We start from the raw sequence: 25,652 nt of genomic DNA, 5'->3' as shown, positions 1-25,652 counted from the left end.
GATTAGTTTCAGAGGTTACAACCAGGACCAGTTAGTGAAAATAATGTGTAGACAGAAACTTGGTTCCACATAATATCATTGTAGCAAATCTAGTTGTTTAAAATTAGCAGGTATCATGTAGTTACTATGGATACTCTAAGACAGTTATGGATGCTCTAGAACGGATAGGAAAATACACAGTTTAAAACATTATCAGGCTTTTACATTTATAGCATATTTTGAGTTTAGTACAATATTCATTCAGTGCTGACCTCCCTTTTCTAGAAGCAAGTGTTCAGTCAGAGGCTGAGGGACTGCAGTTGGCAAGGATGTTGTTGTAAAGGAGATCTTGTTACTGTACAGGTGGTTGAACCCAATTAGTAGCTGGTTATTAGTGAGTCTGAACCAGAGAGCAGATCACAGCTCTCAGGATGGTAGTGATTTTTTTTTTTTTTTTGAAATGGAGTCTCGCTCTGTCACCCAGGCTGGAGTGCAGTGGCGTGATCTCGGCTCACTGCAAGCTCCACCTCCTGGGTTTATGCCATTCTCCTGCCTTAACCTCCTGAGTAGCTGGGACTACAGGCGCCCGCCACCACACCCAGCTAATTTTTTGTGTTTTTAGTAGATGGGGTTTCACTGTGTTAGCCAGGATGGTCTCGATCTCCTGACCTCGTGATTCACCCGCCTTGGACTCCCAAAGTGCTGGGATTACAGGCGTGAGCCACTGCGCCCGGCTGTGATTTTTTGTATTCTTTTAAATTTACAGGTTTTCTTTCACTACTCCTCTCCACCCAAGTACTATTGATTAGGAAAGATTAGTGATAGCTTGTGTTGTGTGAGACGATGGTCCACAACTACTGTTAATATTAATACTTACCTAGTGCCAGGCGCAGTGGCTCATGCCTATAGTCCTAGAACTTTGGGAGGCTGAGGCGGGCGGATCGTTTGAGGTCAGGAGTTTGAGATCAGCCTGGGCCACATGGCAAAACCCCATCTCTACAAGGAGTAGAAAAAAGTAGCCAGGTGTGGTGGTGCCTGCCTGTAGTTCCAGCTACTAGGGAACTGAGGTGGGAGGATTACTTGAGCCTGAGAGGTCGGGGCATTTGGCACTGCAATCCAGTCTAGGCAACAGAGTGAGAGCTTGTCTCAAAAAGCAAACAAACAAACAAAACAAAACAAAACAAAACAAAAAAACCCCCCAAAAACCAACACACACACAAAACACCAAAAAACAAAAAAAGTATTAGTTATTAGATGCTTTGTAAATTCTCTTTCAGTTCTGAGATTCTTATATCCTTCATTTCTTGTAGGGGTTAATTACACTTTGTTGATTAAATGATTTGCCTCTTTACCTTTTATATAAAGATAGCAGTCTCAATATAAGACTCTGTAAGTCTCTGTATAAGACTCGATATAAGTCTCTATATTAACTCATGGTGTTACCTCTTATATAAAGACTACTATCTCTGTATAAGAGGTTAACACCATGAGTTAATATTAAGAGCTTGGAAAGTTGGGTTTTGAAGTATGGAGGCTCCAAGTATTCGTAGTTACCTTTGACTTATCAGAGGTTACCAAGAACCTGACATAATTAAAATGTATTTATCAAACAACTGTGTGGTAAATATTATGTTCTTCTTAGAGATAAGATCAAGGCTTAAGGCTATCTTAAAAATAGCCTAGATGTATTAATAATTCTTATTTTGGTCTTCAAGTACATGATTGAGGTCATTTAAATACCTTACATCTTATTTAAGTTGGTTATGATGATGACTTTGCACAGTCTGTGAACATGCAATATGCAGTGCCGCACAAGTGGAGGTTTTTGCCACAAGCCAGGTGTGAGGAACTTGGTAGAAGTCATGTGTGACCATAAATGTGTGTCTGCTTAATACTTAGTTTCTTTCATGTATATTTTACTCATTAGATTTAAGAGAAGAATGCATTGGTATTTTATTTAAGTTGTCATTATAAAGTAGCGGGGCATTGATTCAGTGTTTTTTATTGGAGGATGTGATCCTGAGGAGTCCTAAGAATGTCTATAAGATTTTTCTTGAGGCAAAACTATCTTATTAGTCTCTCTGCTATCAGCCCTTTATTCTTTTCAAAACCATTTTCTGAACTTGCATGTCCTGCCTTTATTGTTCCTTTTTTCAGTCTTTTTGTCATTATCTCTTACTGCTGTGTACCTTGCCTACCCCTTAGCTCTGAAAGGGGACATTGCACATAAATATTATTACTATCGCTCTCCCCTTCATATTTGCCACTTTTTTAAAAGATAAGGAAAAGAATTTACAAACTGACCATTTATAGAGTACAAGTTCAGTGCATGAAGATAGAAGATTGGCAGGTATAGGTGAAGAGAAGGAATAGAAATGGACACAATAATTGATGTTTCTGTAAACAAAGAAGAGGGAGAGAAGAAATGAGAGCAAAGATGGTAGCCCATTGTATTAGAGACCTTCAAGATCAGATAAGGGATTGATATTTGTTACTAAAAATGCAAGCAGTTAGAAAAGGTTACATACAATAGATAAAAGAGTAGACTTCACGGTTCATTTTATTTGATGATACAGCTAAAAGCACATAAAAAATTCTAAATCAATATCTATATTTCATTTAACAGCAGAATACTATTTGAGGAAGATGCCCAAGCATTCACAAATTCCAGAGGTCTGCAGTATTTTTACCCATTGCACCATATGACTGAGATGTATTCCATAGACTTTGTCCCTAAAGTTCTGCCAGGAGCATTTACTTGGCCTTAAATCCTCAGTGGATAAAGTAGTCTACTTATTGCTAGATGGGATAGGCTGATTACCTTCACCTGCCCTTCTTGTACATTGATTTGAGTACTCTTTACAGTTATCAGTTTACAATTTTTTGACTATCTTAATGCATGGTTATTGGTTAGAAAAGTGACTCTAAAAATGACATCTGGGTCTCAATCGATAATTTTCATATCAAATGTAGCTCTGCTCTCCAAAAGAATTCTGCTTAGTCTTCACTGTGCTTTTTGTATCATTAACATTAAAGTTAGGAATAAACCTCATCTGTTAGCTTTATCTTCGTTTACTGAGATATGATAAAATAAAGTTTTCTCTTTAATACTATTATCATCTAGTTAAAATGGATTTGTTAGGATGTTAACAATGCACAGAAATATGAAGATGGCAGATGATAAGGTTGCTGTAGTATGTGTTAGTAAAGAACATCTGCTTGAAAAAAGATTTAGTAATTTCTCTAAGCCAGGGATGGTGATGGGTGCCTGTAGTCCCAGCTACTTGGGAGGCTGAGTCAGGAGGATTGCTTGAATGCAGGAGTTTAAGTCTGCAGTGAACTATGATTGCACCACTGCACAGTCCAGCCTAGGCAACAGAGGGAGACCCCTTTTTACTTAAAAAAAAAAAAAGAGAATATTTAATGATTTCTCATAGTTTTTAAAGAAATAATTCATAAGCACCTTCTAAAAATAGTTTGGAAATTGTGAGGTATATTATTTCGATGCTTTTCCAGACTGAGAATCTAATGACACCACATAGAATAAACAAGAATTTTGGCTATCAGTTAATCACTGGGGCAGTGAAAGCAGGTATTTTAACTGCTACAGGGATTGAAATATACTGGGTAATGGCTAAATTATTACTTTTCTTTATGCTTTGTAGACAAATGCATTTAAATTTTTTTTTTTTAACAAAACCGGGGAAGTGGTTTCCTCATTTGTGTGGTTATTTTTTTGTTTTTGTTTTTTTCTCGTTTACAGTTAAACTAAAAGTACTGTTTGTCTTGCTTTCCTTGGCTTATCTGACGCAAATATAAATAAAATATTTTAATAGAACAAAGCGTTAATTTATTACTTTTTCTCTTTCCAAATGTTACCCCATTTATTTTAAGGAGAAACAAAAATTATGAATTAACAAGGAATAATCCTCCGAGTTATTTTATTTAGCTAGAGTTGCCATGGGAAATTAAATTGAGGAAGTTAAATTTTCACATGACTAAATAGCTGAATCTGATGTCTTTAAGAATCACAAGAATAAGGTTCTTTATTTTAAAAAGGAGAAAAAAAAGGTCTCAGCATTTTAACTTTGCAGCTGTTTAGGAATTTTGTAATAGGATATCTTCTCTGTCAATTTTTTAGTCTAGCAGTTTCAGTTGTATTGTTAGAATTTAATATAACCTGGTTACATTTGTAATTTAGTGTATTCAGTTTTTTATTTGAGCAGTTTACTTTTGAATAATTTTGGTATTTTTTAAAAGAGGCTCAGTGTGAACAATTTAAATAATAAAGAGAAATGCAAAGAGGAAAGTCAAAGTAGAGGTTCATTTCTTAGACGCCAACATTATGGGCTGGGTGCGGTGGCTCATGCCTGTAATCCCAGCAGTTTGGGAGGCCAAGGTGGGCGAATCACCTGAGGTCAGGAGTTCGAGACCAGCCTGGCCAACGTGGTGAAACCTTGTCCCTACTTAAAAATACAAAAATTAGCTGGGCATGGTGGTGCATGCCTGTAATCCCAGGTACTCTGGAGGTTGATGCAGGAGAATTGCTTGAACCTGGGAGGTGGAGGTTGCAGTGAGCTGAGATCGCACCATTTCACTCTGGCCTAGGCAACAGAGCAAGACTGTCTCGGGGAAAAAGAAAAAAAAAGAAACATTATGAACTTCTAGACTTTTTTTTATGTATATATGTACATGTGTGGGCATATGTATATACATATAGAATATGTATGTATCAACATGCATAAGTTATATTCATACTGTTCCCTTTTTTTCCTCACTCTATGCCCTCGATATGTTTTTATGGTGATAAACATAGATCTATATCATTGTAATACATATATGCCATAAGTTAGTCATCAGCAGATGATTTTGTGTCTGTTGTGTGCTGACTGTGCTATTCTTTGCCATCAAAGAGTTAATAATTTGAGAAATAATTATGTTATTATTTATGAGTTAATAATTGGAGAAATAGTTATGTTATTGTTAATTATGCTTGTTTCTTCAGGATTGGCAGTTTTATCTCTTGTGATGATGAAAAAAATTCATTTAATGTACATTTCTTAGGTATAGTAAGTTTGAAAATATTTCGTATGTTTATGGCCTTTTTCTTTTTCCAATTGCCTTTTTTCTGGTTAGGTTTTTCCTTATTGATTTATAAGACCTTTTTGTATATTAAGGACATTAACTTTTTATATATGTAATTGGTATTGAACTTTTTTCCTTATTGTTTGATTGTAACTGAACCTCATGCTGTTTTTCTTCTTTCTTTACAAAGTTTTCATTTTTATTTAATTACATTTTCCTGTCTGATTTCTGGTTTTGTATACCATACTTAGAAAAACCTTTTCTTTTTTTTGAGATGGAATCTTGCTCTGTTGTCCAGGCTGGAGTGAAGTAGCACAATCTCAGCTTACTGCAACCTCCACCTCCTGGGTTAAAGCAATTCTTCTGCCTCAGTCTCCCAAGTAGCTGAGATTACAGGCGCTTGCCACCACGCCTGGCTAATTTTTTTTGTATTTTTAGTAGAGACGAGGTTTCACCATGTTGGCCAGGTTAGTCTTGAACTCCTGACCTCGGGTGATCCACCCGCTTTGGCCTCCCAAAGTGTGGGGATTACAGGCATGAGCCCACCATGCCCAGCCAGAAAGGCCTTTTCTACCCCAAGATTTAAAAAATAATTTAAATCTATGTTTCCTTGGAGTATGTGCACATATTCTTACGTGTTTGCATTTGTATTTAAAAATTTGATTCATCTAGAATTCATCATTTATTGAGGTAGTCATTTAGCTTTATTTTAAAAACTGTCTAGCTTATTATTTTAGCATTATTTATTAAATTAGCCATCTTTTCTCACTCATGTGAAGTATTTTTCCTTTTTGGTACTAAATTCTTAAATATGCTTGGGTTTATATTTGTGCTCTCCATTATGTTTTATTTAGTTTCATCCTGTGCTAATAAGAAAAATAAATTTAAATAGTACTAAACTTTACTGTAGTTTTATAGTGTGTTTTAATATGTGGTAAGGCAACTCTCTTCTTCAGTAGGAATTTTTGGTTATCCTTTATAAAGTGTCTCAATTTGTATTACTTTCCAACATGGCTCAAGGGATCATCTTTTAAGATAATCTATGATTTCTCCAAAGTTAAGATTTTTAGAAACAGCCATTTTAATATCTATTTCTTTTTTTTTTTTTGGAGACAGAGTCTCGCTCTGTTGCCCAGGCTGGAGTGCAGTGGCACTGTCTCAGCTTACTGCAAGTTTCACCTCACAGGTTCAAGTGATTCTCCTGCCTCAGCCTCCTGAGTAGCTGGGATTATAGGTGTGCACCACCACACCTGGCTAATTTTTGTATTTTTAGTAGAGATGGGGTTTCACCATGTTGGTCAGGCTGGTCTCGAACCCCGGACCTCGTGATCCGCCCACCTCGGCCTCCCAAAGTGCTGGGATTACAGGCGGGAGCCACTGCGCCAGGCTATTTATTTATTTTTGAGACAGGATCTTGTTCTGTCGTCCAGGTTGGAGTGCAGTGGCACAATCATTGCTTACTGCAGCCCTAACTTCCTTGGCTCAAGTGATCCCCCAACCTCCCCAGTAGCTGGGACTATAGGCGCACGCTACCATGTCTGGCTAATTTTTAATTTTATAGGGAGAAAAACTCACTACGTTGTCCAGGCTGGTCTTGAAAACTACTTGGCTCCAGCAGTTCTCCCCTTCAGCCTCCCAAAGTGTGGGGGTTACAGGTGTGAGCCACCATGCCTGGCTCCATTTAAATTTTTTTACAGAAATAAAGTGGGTTTCAGTCTTTACAGAAGAATGAAATTTAATTTTAGTCATATGAAAAGTAACTGTGCTGAATTATTTATTAAACTAGCAACAACTCATGTTTAGTTTAACCTTATGATAATAATTTTATTGTTCTCAACTACTCTAACAATGATAATGAAAGTATTTTCATAGAATGGTTAAGGATGTGTTCCAAAGGCATTTCAGTTGTTTCAAGTTTGGAGGTAAAGTTGCTCTGAGTAAATAGTGTAGCTACATAGCAGGAATTTTGACCAAAAATATGAAATAACAACTCAACAATTTATTCCACTCTAAGTGCCTTGAGGTTAGAATATTTATTTCATTAATTTCTGTATCTATCACAGCATCTTTTCTTAGTTTTTAATTTTAATTTTTGTGGGTACTTAGTAGGTATATATATTTATGGGGTACATGAGATGTTTTGATACAGGCATGAAATGTGTCATACTTACATCATGAAAAATGGGGTATCCATTCCCTCAAGCATATATCCTTTGTATTACAGACAATTCAGTTATGCTCTTTTATTTTTAAATGTTCAATTAAATTATTATTGACTATAATCCCCCGTTGTGCTATCAAATACTAGGTCATATTCATTCTTTCTATTTTTTTTTGTACTCATTAACCATTCCCACCTCTCCCCAACCCTCTCATTACCCTTCCTAGCCTCTGGTAACCATCCTTCTACTCTCTGCCTCCACGGATTTGTCACAGCATCTTATCTTGCTTATGTATTTACTTAGGAGTCATTATCTAAGAGACAGACTTCCCCATGTTAACATGTCTAATTGTGCACTATCTTCATTTTTTCCCCATCCAGTTGAAGGCATCTTGATTTTCACACTTGCTGTGAACTGTCCAGAGTATTCTGGATGGCTGGTGATGGGAACTGTCTGAACCAAAGTCTTCCCTGTGGCCTTCTTTCTTTCAGACTTAGAAAGAAGATACCTGCATGTACATTCTCTGATTTAAAAATTTTGGATCTAGAAGATCAAGCTTGGTGACTTTTTAAAAATAATTTTTTAAAATTCTGCAAATAATAAATGCTTTTGTTTAAGACGTGGGCAATTGTGATATTAAAAAAAAAAAAAAACCACAGAGAAACTACTTTTAACATTTTGGTGTACTTCTTTCTTACTTTCTAACTCCCTTCATTCCCCCTCCATTGTCCCTGCCCTTGCCTGTGTCGTATGATACATAAGTTTCAGATTCTGCATAGTGTTTCCCCATTTTCGGAGACATTTTTAATGGATGTATAATCCATCATGTAGATGCACTATATATAATTCACACATTTTATAAACTCTTTTCCTTTTCTTGCTTTTCCAGATTTTGCTAAATTATGTATGCAGTTTTCTTGAGGAAAATTCTTCTTTCCTTTTCTTTATTCTAGTGTCAGTTAAAAAAAATTCTAATTCTGGTGAGAGTGCCGCTAGTGATGTACCTATATTTTATATCAGTTCACTGATTCCTTTAATAAATATTTTTGAGAACCAATTGTGTGCCAGGCAGAATTTAAGGACACTCAGTTACAGTATAGTGCAATGAGTGTGGTGATACAGGAAAACGTAGGATCCTATGAGAACTGAGTGGAGGACCCCTATCTTAGTTTACAGTTTAGAGAGGGTAGTCAGGAAATCTTACCAGTCTTACCAGAGGAAGTGAAACTGAAGCTGAGTTTCAGGGACTCCGTGATAGTATGGTAGTCATACAGTGAGGGTGAGTAGTAAGGCACTTCAGGTAGAGGGAACAGATGCAAAGGCATGAGGTACCAGATAATATACCAAGTTCAGGAAACTTTGATATTAATATTAAATGTGGTTTCAGCATTTGCTGCAAGTGAAAGAGTAAAAGAGGAAGCCGAGTAAGTAGGCAGAGGTTATTTCTTGAAGGGCTTTAAATATCATCATCCTTAAGTACCAGGAACTATGCCAAGTGCTAGGGGTATAAACAAACAAACAAAAAAAGCAGAGTCCTTGAGGAATGTGTTAATAGCTTTCATTCTCATTTATATATCAGCAGTTCTCAAATTAATATGCCTAGCCCAGACCTCTCCTTTGAGTTCCAGATCTATATATCCAACTGCCCAGTTGATTGACATCCTGAGAATATATCTAGAGTGTAAGTTCCAAGAGAACAGGTATTTAATTGCCTTTGTTGTCTCGGCTGTACCTGCAGTGCCTAGAACAGTGCCTGGCAATAATTTAATGATTAAAGAAAAGAATGGCTGGGTGCGGTGGCTCATGCCTGTAATCCCAGGACTTTGGGAGGCCAAGGTGGTTGGATCACGAGGTTAGGAGTTCAAGACCAGCCTGCTGGGAGGCGGAGATTGCAGTGAGCTGAGATGTCGCCACTGCACTCCAGCCTGGGTGACAGAGCGAGATTCCGTCTTAAAAAAAAAAAAAAAAAAAAAAAAGAGAAGGCTGGCGAGGTGGCTCACACCTGTAATCCCAGCACTTTGGGAGGCCGAGGTGGGCGGATCATGAGGTCAGGAGATCGAGACCATCCTGGCTAACACAGTGAAACCCTGTCTCCACTAATACAAAAATTAGCCGGGTGTGGTATTGGGCGCCTGTAGTCCCAGCTACTCGGGAGGCTGAGGCAGGAGAATGGCATGAACCGGGGAGGCAGAGCTTGCAGTGAGCTGAGATTGCACTACTGTACTCCAGCTGGGGGACAGAGCAAGACTCCATCTCAAAAAAAAAAAAAAAAAAAAAAGAAAGAAAAGAATGGCTCTCTGCTTGTGTTTCTCAGAGACATCTTAAATACCACATATCTCAAGTCAAATTCATAATCTTCTCCCTCTAACCTCTCCCTCTCCTGATGTTTTCTATCTCAGTGATTGGCACCATCTGTTCAGTTTCACCGACCAAAGTCTGGGTTTATCTTTGGCATATCCCTGTCCTTTACTTTCCATATCCATTGTATCACCAACACTTACTGAATTTTCTACGTGTTTCCTCAGATGTCCATTTCTCCATCTTCACTGCTCCAGTCCAAGCTATCATCTCCTAGTCCTATATAATATCGATTGAACATCCTTAATCCAAAAATCAGAAATCTAAAATTTTCCAGGATCTGTAACTTTTTGAGTGCCAACATGATGCTCAAAGCAAATGCCCATTGGAGCATTTTGGATTTTGGATTTTCGGATTAACGATCCTCAACTAGTAAGTATATATAATGCAATGTTAAAAAAAATAGAAATCCAAACACTTTCAGTTCCAAGCATTTTGGATAAGGGATACTCAACCTGTAGTAGTAAACTCATTATCTACTCTTGTTCCTTTCCATGTTCTTCTCCATGCTGCTATTGAAGTAAAACAAACAAACCTACTGAATCTGGTTATGATATTCCTGTTTGAAACAAATTGCTTTTAGGATAAAGAACAAATTTTTTAACCTGGTCTATAAGGCCCTTTGTGCTTTGGCATCTGTATAACCCTATAGCCTCATCTCATGCCACTTTTTTAGACTTTTCTGTTTTCTGGTCACATTGACTTTTTAAGTTCTTCCCATAGACCATGCTTTCTCCTGGCTCAGAACTATGATATATAATTGGTAACTTTTAATACATATTATAAAATGGAATGTCTATTGTTAGAGAAATGAATGTATCAATATTTTTGAGTAGATATTTATAATCCTAAAAGGGTAATGTTCTGTGTAGCATTCTTTTCTTGAAAAGTAAACTGTCTGTGAATTATTGCACATAAGCACAAGCATTTTCAGTGATAATTTGTTCCTTTTCAGATTATATCACACATCTCAATTTTCCCTGAAGTCAGTAATAAAACAAACACTTATGAGCTACATTTATTCTATTTTAAAGTAAGACAACATTTTCCATTATAAATTTAAGCCATTCTATTTTTTAAGTGCTGCAGTATGGAGATAGGAAGGAAATGTAGGAAATACGTTATTTAAAAAACAAAACAAAGTAATTAGACTTTATGTGAAAGTAGTGACTAATCAATATAAGTGGAAGCTTCCATTCTGAAGATAGTGAAGATTTTTTAAATAAGATTTCAAATCACCTTCTCTAATTACAGATAAAATAAATCTTGGATATTCTCACTTGCGCCAGTGCACCAGAGCAGAGCTGTGTTACTAAATTGATTTATTGTATTCAATTGTGAGCAGTTGGGGGAGATTATTGCTTAGTTTTGCATGATAGGTTTATTGTTGTATATTTGGTAGTAAAGGTTTTTTGTAATTAAAATATAGAATATCTTACTCTATAAGATTTCTGTTTGTAAAATGATAAATTGGTTTCCTGTTTATTTCTGACCGTAAAAAGAGAAATTGTTTTGTTCATTTCCAGTTCAGATTGTATTTAATTACTTAAGTAACTTTAACAGGTATGGCTCCATATAACCATATATGTAGTAATTACTTATTTTTCCTTAATTTTTTAAGTCAGTATAAAAGATTAAACTCTACAGAAGAATGCAATCAAGTGATGGCTTTTCCTTTAGAATTTGAATATGGAGGCTACAGGAACAGATGAAGTTGACAAGCTAAAAACTAAATTTATATCTGCTTGGAACAACATGAAATATAGTAAGTATCATGCTTTGAAAATTGTATAAATCCAAAGAAATATTTGGCAATATTTATCATCTTCCCTCTTAAGTCACTGACAATTACTTGAGAATAAATGGCATACTTTACTTTGAATGAAATATTTCTATAAGGAATGTAGTTAAAAATATCTCCTGAAGAAAGAGCCAAGTATCATCATAAACATTGCTTAGAAAGCTTAGAAACTGAAGCATATGATGTGGTCTTTTTTTTTTTTTTTGGAGACATAGTCTTGCTCTGTTGCCCAGGCTGGAGTGCAGTGGTGCAATCTCGGCTAACTGCAATCTCCGCTTCCCAGGTTCAAGTGATTCTCCTGCCTCAGTCTCCTGAGTAGCTGGGACTACAGGTGTGTACCACCACACCCGGCTAATTTTTTTTGTATTCTTAGTAGAGATGGGGTTTCACCATATTGGCCAGGTTGGTCTTGAACTCCTGACCTTGTGATCTGCCCGCCTTGGCCTCCCAAAGTGCTGGGATTACAGGTGTGAGCCACTGCACCTGTTTTTTTTTTTTTTTTTTTTTTTTTAAGTTGCTAGAGTATGTTACTATCCTCATGGCTTGTGTAATTTTTTTTTTTTTAGCGTTCTAAAGCATACAGAATTTGAGGTGATGATAATACCTTGGCTTTTCAGATACAATTTCAGGCAGCCTCATTTCTGTGCCAGGTACTTGGGCAGAACCAGCTTCAACAGGAAAAAAGCTCATATTCATAAAATAAGTGTGAAAACAGAATTCAGTATAACCCCTTGATAATGCAAATTCAGGAAAAACACAATTGGCAGTTTAAATTTTGTACTATAAGAACATTGTGAGAACTTGATAAAGACCATTGTGAGCTATCTGAAAATAAATTAAAATTAAAATTTTTTCTTTCTTTTGCCCTTTAATTGGATAGTTTTTAAAGTGTGTTTAAAATTGTTAACTTTATTTGAAACTAGCATAAATTGCCTGTATTTCCAGTTCATTGTACAAATATTGTATTTTGCAACTGTTGCCAAAAAATGCACATCCATAAATAATAATTAATGGTTTGAAATTAAATAAAAGAAAATGCTGCTGTACTTTTAGTCTGAAGTCTTTTAATTACAAAACGTTTTCTTTTCTTTTTTTTGTTAGGTTGGGTGTTGAAAACAAAGACGTATTTTAGTAGAAATTCTCCTGTATTATTGCTTGGAAAATGTTACCATTTTAAATATGAAGGTAAGTGCAAAATTTGTGAATCATTGAAAAATTTTTGTAGAAATCATCATGTAACTTATTATTATTTTATTTCTAGATTAATCTACTTTTGCAATATTTCTGTTAAGTATTTGTATTTCTTATAGCCCATGATATATTACTTTGTTGTTTGGGTTTCTTGTTAACTACTTGAGGATAAGGATCTTGTCATCTTTTGTTCTATCCCTGTGATTTTGGACTTATAGTATGAGTACTAAGTAAATATTATTTGAATTGAGATGTTAATATTCTTTGTCACATTCTTTGATAATTAAAAGTATCACCTTAGTTAATCTAAAAATGATAATTTTTTTCAATTCTGAAGGATGTTTCAGTATCTGAAATTGACTTTACTTGATGGTTTTGAATTTCTACGTATACTAATGTTTTCAGTCATTTTCTTATATTTTCTTTTAATAATTCGTGTCACTCATTGGGTGCCAGGCACCATGCTAGGCTCTTTAGGAAATATCTTTAATTCTCACAACAAACCTACAAGATAGATTGAGGTATTCCCATCTTATGAATGGGAAGGCAGGAAATTTGAGAAGTTAAATAATTTGTCCAAAGCCACATGGGTATTAAGTGGCAGAGCTGAAATTTAAACCAAGGCTGTGTCTCTAATACTGGCGTTCTTTTAAATATACATCTTTGCTTGGTTTTATGTTTTGTGTGTGAGAAAGAGAGAGAGTGAATATGTGTTACAGTATGTTGTTACCATGGCTTTTCATTTTTGGTTGACCTATTTTGGTATATCATTTATTAGCAATTTTCTAAAACCTTGTAAATGGCTTGTAGTAATAACAACTGACATTTATTGAGCATTTATAATGTTCCAAGTGGTATTCTAAATAATTTACATGCATTAACTCATTGAGTCCTTACAACAATCTTGAAGGATAAGTAGGTATTTGATAGATAAAGAAGGAATGCATTTCAGGTAAATAGAATGGCATGATGAAAGCAAGAGCAGTGAGATATTAAAGGGCATATTTAGGAGACAGAGAGATGTCCAGTTTAGCTATGGTAGGAGATAATTTTGAAAAGGACCAAATTATAGAGGAAGATCTTGAGTGCTGTGCTAAAGAGTTAGGTCATTTTTTTTTTTTTTTTGGGCCGAGGACCAACATAGCAATATGTATGGTTGAGAGTATGGGTTTGTATCTATATGTCTGATACATATAAGCATTTTAAGTGATATTATTTATGAATTCAAAAATTAAAGTTATTAGAATTATTCTTAGGATGCATTATGTATATATATTTTGGAAGAAATACTTTGAAAAATCAAGAGATGAAAAGTAAATTATAAAGAAGCTATAAATGAGGGAAATACAAGACTTCTTTTCTGGAGTAGGATTGGGGATATAGGAAAGGAGAAAGGTGTGGGAAGAGGGGATAAGAAAAGAGAGAGAGCCAGAAAGGCGGCTGGAGGCGTTATGTCCATTGAGAGGTTTCCTTGTTATTGTCCCTGATCTTCAGTAAAGTCAGTTAAGCTCATGAAATACTTGATGTAAGAGGAATTTTTCTGGAAAAAGGTTAAATTTGGCATCTGGGATGAAAAAAAACAACACATTATCATTGCAAGAGCTAAAAGCACGTAGGACCATGACCTTAAGCTGTGAAGAATTAGCAGAAACCTTAGGGCTAGCTTTGGACTTCTACATGTCATATCATTTTTGGTTCAAACAAATGCTGGCTAGGACATTGATCATGCCCAGAAGGAGCACATCAAAATCATAACTGAATATATGCTTGTGAAATCATAGGAATTATATATATTAGTTTCTGTCCCCTGTTCCTGACTCAGAACTAAAACCCTTATAATATCCTGAGTGGTAGGGGTACTAGGAACATCTTCTGTTCTAGTGTTCGGTCTTTGATCCCAGTTCCTAACACAGTTGGTAACTCTTAGAATTTACTGAGTGATAGTGGTGATGGGAGTGTCTCATAGGAGCTCCTAAATCCCTTGGAATTTCCTGGGTGATTAGAATGCATCTTTTGTTCTAATGAGGTGACTCTGTTGGTTTCTGGATGGCATCTTGTCACCAGAAAGACCAAGCCATGATTAGAAGCTTGGAACTTTCAGCTCTATTCTCAATCCTCTGGGGAAGGGAAGAGGAACTGGAGATTGAGTTGATAATTTATCATGCCTATGTGATGAAGCCTCCATACGAATCCCTAAAGTATGGGATATGGAGAGCTTCTGGGTTGGTGAACACATCCACCTCCTGGGAGGTTAACACACTCCAATTTCATGGGAGCAGAAGCTCCTGTGCTTGGGACCCTTCTAGATCTTGCTCTGTGTACCTCTTCATCTGTATTCTTTGTGACATCCTTTATAATAAATGGCAAAATATAACCAAGTGTTTCCTTGAGTTCTGTGAGTCATCATAGCGAATTACCAAACCTGAAGAGGGGATAGTAGGAACCGCTGATTTATAGCCAAGTTGGACGGAAGTATGGGTAATCTGGAACCTACTTCTGATGATTGGTATCTGAAGTGGAGATTGATCTTATGGGACAGCCCTTAACCTGTGGGGTGTGTGCTAACTTTAGGTAGTTAGTTCATAATTGAAGTATGGGATTCCTGGTTGGTGTCTGCAGAGTTGGAATATCGGTTGGTGTGGGAAAAACCTTCACACATTTGGTGTCAGAGGTGAAGTGTTGAATATAGACTAAAAGGAAGTGTTTTTCCACTTCATGCTTTAAAAAGATAACTGATGGTAATGTAAAAGAATTGAAAGTCAGCAGGCAGGACATGATGACTTTGATATAGGGCAATGGATCTGGAAAAGAGAGGATGGATTTGAGATATTTTAAGGTAGCATCAACAGCATCTGGCAGATGATTGGATTTGGGGTCTTCGAAGACAGAGAGGAAACAAAGATTTAAATATCTCCATCTTGGATGATAGTGTTGGTAAGCAAAAGTGGTATACTAGAGGAAGCCTGAATTTTAGGGGGAAGATAATTTAAATTCAGGTATGTGTTATTTCAGGTAGGCTGTGTGAAAGTGAAGGATAGACATATTGATTTGTTAAGTTCCCCCCCTCCGCCCAGCAAGGTGGCATTTAAGGCCAATAGATAAGATCACATTGATGGAAAGTAGAGGTGGAAAATATCTGTCTTTAAGGATATACTGAAGAAGGATCAGTGAATTAAACTGAGAAAGGAAAGGCAATATAGAGCACAAAATTCACAATAGTATACTACTGTAGAAACCAAAGGAAAGACATTTGCAGAAAAAGGCGGTTTCACAAAGTGTATAAATGCTTAAAAGAGGTAGAGCAGGAAATAGCCTGAGTAGACAGTGTAGGGCCTGGCAATGAGAAATTACTGATGACTTTTGAGAGAGCATTTTTACTAGAGTGGTAAGAATACAAAAGTAAAAGCAGTCATATTAATAGCAGCTAGTCTACATTTACTGATGCTGTGATATGTGCTATTTGCTGTGGCTCCATGATATGTGCTAAAACTAAATTGCATTGTTTTATAGAACGAATAGTTATGATACTGGAGTAGAGAAGAATTTATTTTTTATAGTCTGAGACAGTGTCTTGCTCTGTTGCCCAGGCTGGAGTGCAGTGTCACAATCATGGCTCACTGCAGCCTTGACCTCCCTGGGCTCAAATGATCCTCCTACCTCAGCCTCCCAAGTAGCTGGGACCACAGGTGTGTGCCACCACACCCAGTTAATTTTTTATTTTTATTTTTTGTAGAGACAGGGTCTCCCTATGTTGTCCAGGGTTGTCTCAAACTCCTTGGCTCAAGTGGTCCTTCTATCTTGGCCTCCCAAAGAGTTAGGATTACAGGCTTGAGCCACCGTGCCAGCCAAGAAGAACTTGTATAAACTGTAAAACACAGTCTATAGAGAGAAATACTAATCAGTTTGACCAGATAAAATTAAAAATATCCACATGATATTTATACAAATATGTATAAATATACATATATAATAAATATATGTATATTACATTAAATATATGTATATGTTTATACATATGTGTATATATACACATGTATGTATGTATATGTAAAAATACATATATGTATATGTATACACATGTGTATATATACATAGACATAGACATCGTGTATATAACATATAGTCTATAATCATAATTATATAATTATACTGTATAATTTTATATAATTATACTGTGTAATCATACTGTATAATTATATAATGTAATTATATAATATAATTATACAGTATAATTATGTATCACTTAGATAATATATAATTATATATTTATAATAATATATTATAAATATATATTTACACATACATTTTATAGTATGTGCAAAGATGTATCAGGAAAGATTACTCTTCAAAACAATAAAGAACCACAAATGAATATGCATTGAATATAAAAACTTGAACAACCCAAGAAAAATGAGCCAAGATCATGAAGAGGTGCTGTCTAATTAGAAACTTGAATGGCCAAATATAAGAAAATGCATATCCTGGTAATAAGGGGAATGCAAATGAAAATGAGATACTATTCTTACTTATCAGATATAATATACAAAAATTTAAAGGTTTGATGATATCAAGTGTTAGCAAGGGTATGAAGAAATGGGAACTGAAACACTGCTGGTGGGACGGTAAATTGGTATAACCGGTTTGTGAGAAATTTGCGAGTACCTAGAAAAATAGAGAATATGTATAACTTACGACCCAGCATTTCTAAGACCCTTAAGTATTTACAGAGAAGTTCTCCATATGTGTGGAAAACACATGTACAAGAAATTTATTGCAGCTTTAATAAAAAGTTGGAAACAAGTATTCACAAGAAGAGGATTAGATGAATAAAGTTATTCATTCATTCCACAAGTATTTATTGAGAGCTTACTATGTGCCAGGCACTGGGGTTACTGCTAAAGGTTTGAAACACACAGTCTTTACTCTCAAGCAACTTACAGTCCAGCAGATGAGAGACATTAAATAACTAGAAAAATATTCACTTTGGTGAATTTTTAGTTCCTAACACATGTGTAGAGGTTATTGCCCTGCCTTGTCAAGACTTGCTTTGTTGCCTCAACAGAAATATAATATTCTCTTCACCTCATTTAAGATATTTTAATGCTAACATTTTCTTTTTGTCATTACAGACTTATGACTTTTCACATTTACTGTATGTTGGTTGATCTCAACCAATAATCTTTTGATGCTCAAATTGTCGTGACATTGGCCAGTGGAAGGTCCTTTGAGATTTGCTTCTGTATCTTTCAACAAATCCATATTAATCTTATGAAACGACTTGTTTTCTTCCAAACCACATGTTCAGACCCACTTTGTACTTTACAGTATCAGATAGGAAGCTAGCAATTTCCCATTAGTCCTCATTGTTTGTTTTTTTTTTTCTTTAGCAGAAAAAGTGTTAGAGACCATAATCTGAGTGCAAAGGTGCTTTGTGGGCATGATATTGACCCAGGCCATTTCAGTGGACAAGCTAGAACAGATAAATGTTTTCAGTGTTTTTCTTATAAAGGCATGAATTCAAATTAATATTTGAAATGTATTTCTAACTGGATCATATTCCTACTTAAATTCTTGATTCTTTAATATCTCCTTTTCTATCATAGAGAAATTTTCTAGTAGTTACTTTTGCTAAGGATTTTAGTGAAATTACTTTAGCTGGTGTCACTCATCTCCCATTTTCTGTGGTGTTTATCTGATGGATAGTTTCATTCCTTTGTTTCAGTTCCCTTTCTATTTGAAGGCATTGACATTCTGATATCTCACAAGTCTAAGTACTTAGAAGGTAGCGGCTTTCAGCCACAGTGGTTTTATATCACTGCTACCCTCTGAGTCATCTACAGTGAATTCATTCATGATAATTTAATACAAGATTCTTAAACTTGATTCTGTCTCTGTTATTTAATTTCTTTTTTTTTTTTTTTGAGACAGAGTCTGGCTTAGTCGCCCAGGCTGGAGTGCAATGGCGCGATCTCGGCTCACTGCAAGCTCCGCCTCCCGGGTTCACGCCATTCTCCTGCCTCAGCCTCCCGAGTAGCTGGGACTACAGGCGCCCGCCGCCTCGCCCGGCTAATTTTTTGCATTTTTAGTAGAGACGGGGTTTCACCGTGTTAGCCAGGATGGTCTCCATCTCCTGACCTCGTGATCCGCCCGCCTCGGCCTCCCAAAGTGCTGGGATTACAGGCGTGAGCCACCGCGCCCGGCTTGTTATTTAATTTCTAGTAATATTAGAACATGGTTGCAAAAATTAGATTATTTTAACAATGCTGAATCTGTCCTGATTTATCAAACTTTTAAACCTATCTTCCTACCTTTCTGAGCTACAAACATATTTCCTTGTATTATGCAGTTTTTCCTTCTCATTATATCATGCTATGTACTGTTATGTCAAGGTGTATAGTACATAAATCCAAATGGCCCTCCTAGTATTATCTAGACCAAATACCAAAAGTAAAAAAAATTGTTGCAATTTGTCTGTGATCTGTCTATGAAGAAAACAATTAAGAATTTATTTTATTTTTAATAAGCCTCATCTTTCCACAGATCGCATGCCATCACCTGGCTAGGATTTTTTCAGGTCTTCTCTTAGGTGACCAGGACATGATGGGCCTAAGAGCTATTAAGGAAAAATTACTTTAGGGTTATCTCTGGTATACCAGTTGTATCTCAGGGACCAAAATGATTTAACATCTGTCATTGTGGATTTGTCTATTTCTTCCTGAATTTCTATCAGTTTTTGCTTCCTTTACAGTAATTCCTACTTAATGTCACAGATAGGTTCTTGGAAACTGCGACATTAAGTGAAATGATATACAGCAGGTCCTCAACATCCTTTTGTTCAACTTCATTTCATTATAACAATGATGAGAAAAAAATTGATTGTATTGTACGTCATTTTGCTTAAAGCCACAGTTTCTGAGAACCTTTTGACAACATTAAGTGAGGACTATTTTGAAGCTCTGTTATTAGGTACATAAACATTTAGAATTATTGTTTCTTAATGAATTGACTCCTTAGTAGTTTTGAAATGACCTTCTTTATTCCTGGTGAATTCTTTGGTCTGAAGTCTATTTTGTCTGATATTAATATAGCCACTTCACAGACACACAACAGAAAAACAAAATTTCAGGCCAGTATCCCTGATCGACATCAATGCGAAAATCCTCAATAAAATACTGGCAAACCGAATCCAGCAGCACATCAAAAAGCTTATGCACCACGATCAAGTTGGCTTCATCCCTGGGATGCAGCAAGGCTGGTTCAATGTACGCAAATCAATAAACGTGATCCATCACATAAACAGACCCAATGACAAAAACCACATGATTATCTTAATAGATGCAGAAAGGGCCTTTGATAAAATTCAAAACTGCTTCATGATAAAAACTCTCAATAAACTAGGTATTGATAGAACGTATCTCAAAATAATAAGAACTACTTATGACAAACCCACAGCCAGTATCATACTGAATGGGCGAAAGCTGGAAGCATTCCCTTTGAAAACCGGCACAAGACAAGGATGCCCTCTCTTACCACTCCTATTCAACATAGTATTGGAAGTTCTGGCCAGGGCAATCAGGCAAGAGAAAGAGATAAAGGTATTCAGATAGGAAGAGAGGAAGTCAGATTTTCTCTGTTTGCAGATGACATGATTGTATATTTAGAAAACTCCATTGTCTCAGCCCAAAATCTCCTTATCCTGATAAGCAACTTCAACAAAGTCTCAGGATACAAAATCAATGTGCAAAAATCACAGGCATTCCTATACACCAATAATAGACAAACAGAGAGCCAAATCATGAGTGAACTCCCATTCACAATTGCTACTAAGAGAATAAAATACCTAGGAATCCAACTTACAAGGGAAGTGAAGGACCTCTTCAAGGAGAACTACAAACAACTGCTCAAGGAAATAAGAGAGGACACAAACAAATGGAAAAACATTCCATGCTCATGGATAGGAAGAATCAATATCATGAAAATGGCCATACTGCCCAAAGTAATTTATAGATTCAATGCCATCCCCATCAAGCTACCGTTGACTTTCTTCACAGAATTGGAAAAAACTACCTTAAAGTTCATATGGAACCATAAAAGAGGTTGCATAGCCAAGACAATCCTAAGCAAAAAGAACAAAGCTGGAGGCATCTCACTACCTGACTTCAAACTATACAACAAGGCTACAGAAACCAAAACAGATACATAGACCAGTGGAACAGAACAGAGGCCTCAGGAATAATGCCACACATCTACAACCATCTGATCTTTGACAAACCTGACAAAAACAAGAAACGGGGAAAGGATTCCCTATTTAATAAATAGTATTGGGAAAACTGGCTAGCCATATGCAGAAAACTGAAACTGGACCCCTTCCTTACACCTTATGCAAAAATTAACTCAAGATGGATTAAAGACTTAAACATAAGACCTAAAACCATAAAAACCCTAGAAGAAAACCTAGGCATTACCATTCAGGACATAGGCATGGGCAAACACTTCATGACTAAAACACCAAAAGCAGTGGCGACAAAAGCCAAAATTGACAGATGGGATCTAATTAAACTAAAGAGCTTCTGCCCAGTAAAAGAAACTATCATCAGAGTGAATAGGCAATCTACAGAATGGGAGAAAATTTTTGCAATCTCTCCATCTGACAAAGGACTAATATCCAGAATCTACAAGGAACTTAAACACATTTACAAGAAAAAAACAATCCCATCAAAAAGTGGGCGAAGGATGTGAACAGACACTTCTCAAAAGAAGACATTTATGTGGCCAACAAATATATGAAAAGAAGCCCATTATCACTGGTCATTAAAGAAATGCAATAAAAACCGCAATGAGACACCATCTCATGCCAGTTAGAATGATGATCATTAAAAAGTCAGGAAACAACATATGCTGGAGAGGATGTGGAGAAATAGGAATGCTTTTACACTGTTGGCGGCAGTGTAAATTAGTTCAACCATGTGGAAGACAGTGTGGCAATTCCTCAAAGATCTAGAACCAGAAATACCATTTGACCCAGCAATCCTATTACTGGGTATATACCCAAAGGATTTTAAATCATTCTACTATAAAGACACATGCACATGTATGTTTATTGTGGCACTATTCACAGTATCAAAGACTTGGAACCAACCCAAATGCCCATCAATGATAGGCTGGATAAAGAAAATGTGGCACATATACACCATGGAATACTATGCAGCCATAAAAAAGGATGAGTTCATGTCCTTTGCAGGGACATGGATGAAGCTGGAAACCATCATTCTCAGCAGACTAACACAGGAACAGAAAACCAGACACTGCCTGTTCTCACTCATAAGTGGGAGTTGAACAATGAGAATACATGGAGACTGGGAGGGGAACATCACACACCGGGGCCTTGCGGCGGGTGGGGAACTAGGGAAGGGATAGCATTAGGAGAAATACCTAATGTAGGTGATGGGTCGGTGGATGCAGCAAACCACCATGCGTGTGTATACCTATGTAACAAACCTGCACGTTCTGCACATGTATTCCTGAACTTAAAGTATAATAATAATAAAAATATAGCCACTTCAGCTTTCTTTTGCTTAAAGTTACATGGTGTATCTTTTTTCATACTTTACAGTTTATTTGTGTCTTTACATTTAAAATATGTTTCTAATAGGAAGTACTAGCTGAGTCATGCTTTTTTATCCAATCTAATAATCTTTGCCTTTTAAATTAAGGTATTAGGGCCAGGCACGGTGGCTCACGCCTGTAATCCCAACACTCTGGGAGTCCGAGGCAGGTGGATTACTTGAGTCCGGGAGTTTGAGAACAGCGTGGCCAACATGGAGACACCTCATCTCAACTAAAAATACAAGACTTAGCCTGGCATTGTGGTGCATACTTACGTGTAATCACAGCTACTCAGGAGGCTAAGGCATAAGAATCGCTTTAATCGTGGAGGCGGTGATTGCAGTGAGCCAAGACTGTGCCACTGCACTCCAGCCTGGGTGACAGAATGAGCCTGTTTCTCAAAAACTAAAAATAAATAAATAAATAAATAAATAAATAAATAAATAAATAAATAAATGTGTTTAAACCATTTACATTTAATATGATTAGTAATAAAGCTAGGTTTAAATATATCATGCCATTATTTGCTTTCTATTTGTTAAATCTTTTCTTTGTTCTCTTTTCTTCCTGTTCTACCTGCTTTTGGATTGAGTATTTTTATGATTCTCTTTTATCTCTTTTGTTGTCTTATTAGCTATAACTTTTTATTGTTATTTTAGTGGTTTAAAGTTTATAGTATACATCTCGGACTTATCACAGTGTGCCTTCAAGTGATATACCAATTAACATGTAGTAAAGAACCTTACAGTATACTTCACCTTCTCCCTCTTGGTCTTCATGATATTGTTGTCATACATTTTACTTATTTATATATTATACACCCCACACATTTTACTTATTTATATGTTACACACCCCATAGTAAATTGCTATTATTTTGTTTTGAATAGTCAAATATCCTTCAAAGAGGGTATCATGTTTGGTGTTCTTCATTCCTTTGTGTGAATCTGTATTTCCATCTGGACCAGTGGTTTAATCATGGCTCAATGCAGCCTCAACCTCCTGGCTCAAGTGATCCTCCCACTTCAGCCTCCCAAGTATCTGCACCGCACCTGGCTAATTTTTTATTTTTTGTAGAAATGAGGATCTCACTATGTTGCCCAGGTGGGAGTGCAGTGGCACAATCTTGGCTCACTGCAGCCTCTGCCTCCTGAGTTCAAACGATTCCCTTGCCTCAGCCTCTTGAGTAGCTGGGACTACAGGTGCCTGCCACCATGCCTAGCTAATTTTTGTATTTTTAGTAGAGATGGGGTTTCACCATGTTGTCCAGACTTGTCTTGAACTCCTGACCTCAAGCGATCCACCTGGCTTGGCCTCCCAAAGTGCTGAGATTACAGGCGTGAGCCATTGCAGCCAGCCAGAATCTTCCTGTTTTAGCCTCCCAAAGTGCTAGGGATTATAGGTGTGAGCCACCATGCCTGGCTAAGGTTTCTTTTAATGCAGGTTGGCTGGTGATGTCTTCTTCCAGCTTTTGTATGTCTGAAAAAGTATTTATTTTGCCTTTGTTTTTGAAAGATGTTTTTGCTGCGTATAGGATTCTGAGTTAATGATTTTTTTCTTCCGTACTTTAAAGATGTTGCTGCACTATCTTCTTTTGTTTCCGGTGAGAAATCTAATATCATCCTTGTCTGTGTCCCCTCTTCAAAGAGTTAATTATGTATAGAATATAGGATATTATTATTAATAACGAGTATTATTGATAATACCTTATATTAGTTAACTCTACAGTATGTAAAACATTTCAGCATTCAAACTTGGTTTTCATAGGCAGAATAAGATTTATCTTTTAAAATTAGAAAAAAGGATTAGAAAGATTGTGACATACTTCACATCTTAAGACAGTAATGATAATGTTTGTTACCATTATAGACATTTCTCTGGTTTTCTTTAGACCATATGTTTATTTTTTAGATGAAGATAAAACCTTACCTGCAGAATCGGGATGTACAATAGAGGATCACGTAATTGCAGGAAATGTAGAAGAATTTCGTAAAGATTTCATTTCTAGAATATGGCTGACCTACAGGGAAGAATTCCCTCAAATAGAAGGCTCAGCTTTGACAACAGACTGTGGGTGGGGCTGCACATTGAGAACTGGTCAGATGCTCTTGGCTCAAGGACTCATACTACACTTTCTTGGTAGAGGTAAATCAAATCTCTGTTTTTTTGTTTTTTGTTTTTTTTTTGTTGTCGATATTTTTCCATTTGAGTTCCAGCTTACAAACTGCATGAAATTCCCTGAGGTTAATTTCTTGACTGAGATTTTCTAAGGAGTTGTAACTAATTTGGGGTATTGCATTTTTTTTTTTTTTTTGAATTGGGTCAGATATGACATATGTAAACTTTCCTGATTCCCTTTTCAAAAATGCAGGTTAAATATACCTGTTATTCTTGGTCACCATTATGAGTTTAGTTCAATTTTTAGTACCCTTTGGATTTTATTGTTGTTACTATTTCTTTCCTTTTGGTTGAACTCTGGATTATCTCCAGTTTAGTTAAGTCCTGGGCAGGTCAATAACAGTGACTTTGGGGAGATATGTATTATTTTTGAAATTTTAAGAGACTTTACTCTGGTTTCTTTATTTTCTCCCTACATGTCGATAATGGTTTAAAAGTATTTTTTATCTTTATTAGTGTGATTATACTCAGTTATATTAAATCGATTAGACATACTCTTTTAAATTAAAAAAAAAATTTTTTAGCAATAGGGTCTCACTCTGTTGCTCAGGCTAGAGTGCAGTGATGTAATCGTAGCTCATTGCAACTTCGAACTCCTGGGCTCAAGCTATTCTCCTGCCTCAGCTTCCTGAGTAGCTGGGACCACAGGTGTATGCCACCATGCTTAGCTAATTTTTAAACTTTTTTGTAGAGATGTGGTCTCACTATGTTGCCCAGGCTGGCCTTGAACTCCTAGGCTCAAGTGATGCTTCCACCTTGTCTTCCCAAAATGTTGGGATTACAGGTGTGAGCCACTGTGCCTGGCACTAGACATATTCTTAATAAGGTCATCATGCAGTTTTAGACCCTAAAAAATGTCGTTGATACTTAACTTACATATATATTTTTTCCTAATGTGCCACCTTTGTGTTAGTCCATTTTTAATAATGTGTACATTTGCAGGAATATTTTAATTTACAATTTTAGGATATCATTTGATTATTAAATACTGTCAGATTTTTATAAGTGTTAAGACAGTATCCCTACAATGCATGGCATATATTTAGTAACTTTTTTGTAGAGATTATTGATGAGATTATTTAGAGAGAATGTTTATTGAAGAATGGCGTCGAAAATGTAAGGAAAAATAATTTTTAAAATGGTTTTCTGGGATGATTTATTTATAGTCTTGTGCAGTTATGGGCAAAGATTGGAATATTTTTCAGTCCTCACTAGATCTCTGAATCTATGACTTATTTTGTTAACTTAAAATTATATGCATGTTTGGGGATTGTCTTGTTATTCAAAACAGTG

At 36.1% G+C, this 25,652-nt stretch overlaps 1 protein-coding gene across 30 annotated transcripts in view; it reads left to right on the top strand.

Annotated features, from left to right (window-relative positions):
- Positions 1-25,652, top strand: part of ATG4C (autophagy related 4C cysteine peptidase) — a 123,298-nt gene that overhangs the window by 8,637 nt on the left and 89,009 nt on the right. For 16 of the 30 annotated variants that reach the window (XM_015434929.4, XM_015434908.4, XM_015434906.4 and 13 more), the window contains exons 2-4: positions 11,206-11,349; positions 12,487-12,570; positions 24,093-24,326. In XM_015434929.4, coding sequence (XP_015290415.1) covers positions 11,274-11,349; positions 12,487-12,570; positions 24,093-24,326 — 394 coding nt within the window. In that variant the 5' untranslated portion in view covers positions 11,206-11,273. Of the gene's footprint in view, positions 1-9,751; positions 9,957-10,532; positions 10,618-11,205; positions 11,350-12,486; positions 12,571-24,092; positions 24,327-25,652 lie in introns of those variants that run through there. The other 14 variants (XM_015434914.4, XM_045369829.3, XM_074005094.1 and 11 more) reach the window with 4 other exon arrangements.

The sequence above is a fragment of the Macaca fascicularis genome, chromosome 1 (assembly GCF_037993035.2).
Source record: "Macaca fascicularis isolate 582-1 chromosome 1, T2T-MFA8v1.1".
Lineage (NCBI taxonomy): Eukaryota > Metazoa > Chordata > Mammalia > Primates > Cercopithecidae > Macaca > Macaca fascicularis.
The sequence above is the reverse complement of the archived record's forward strand: the minus strand, read 5'-3'. Positions and strand labels throughout refer to the sequence as shown.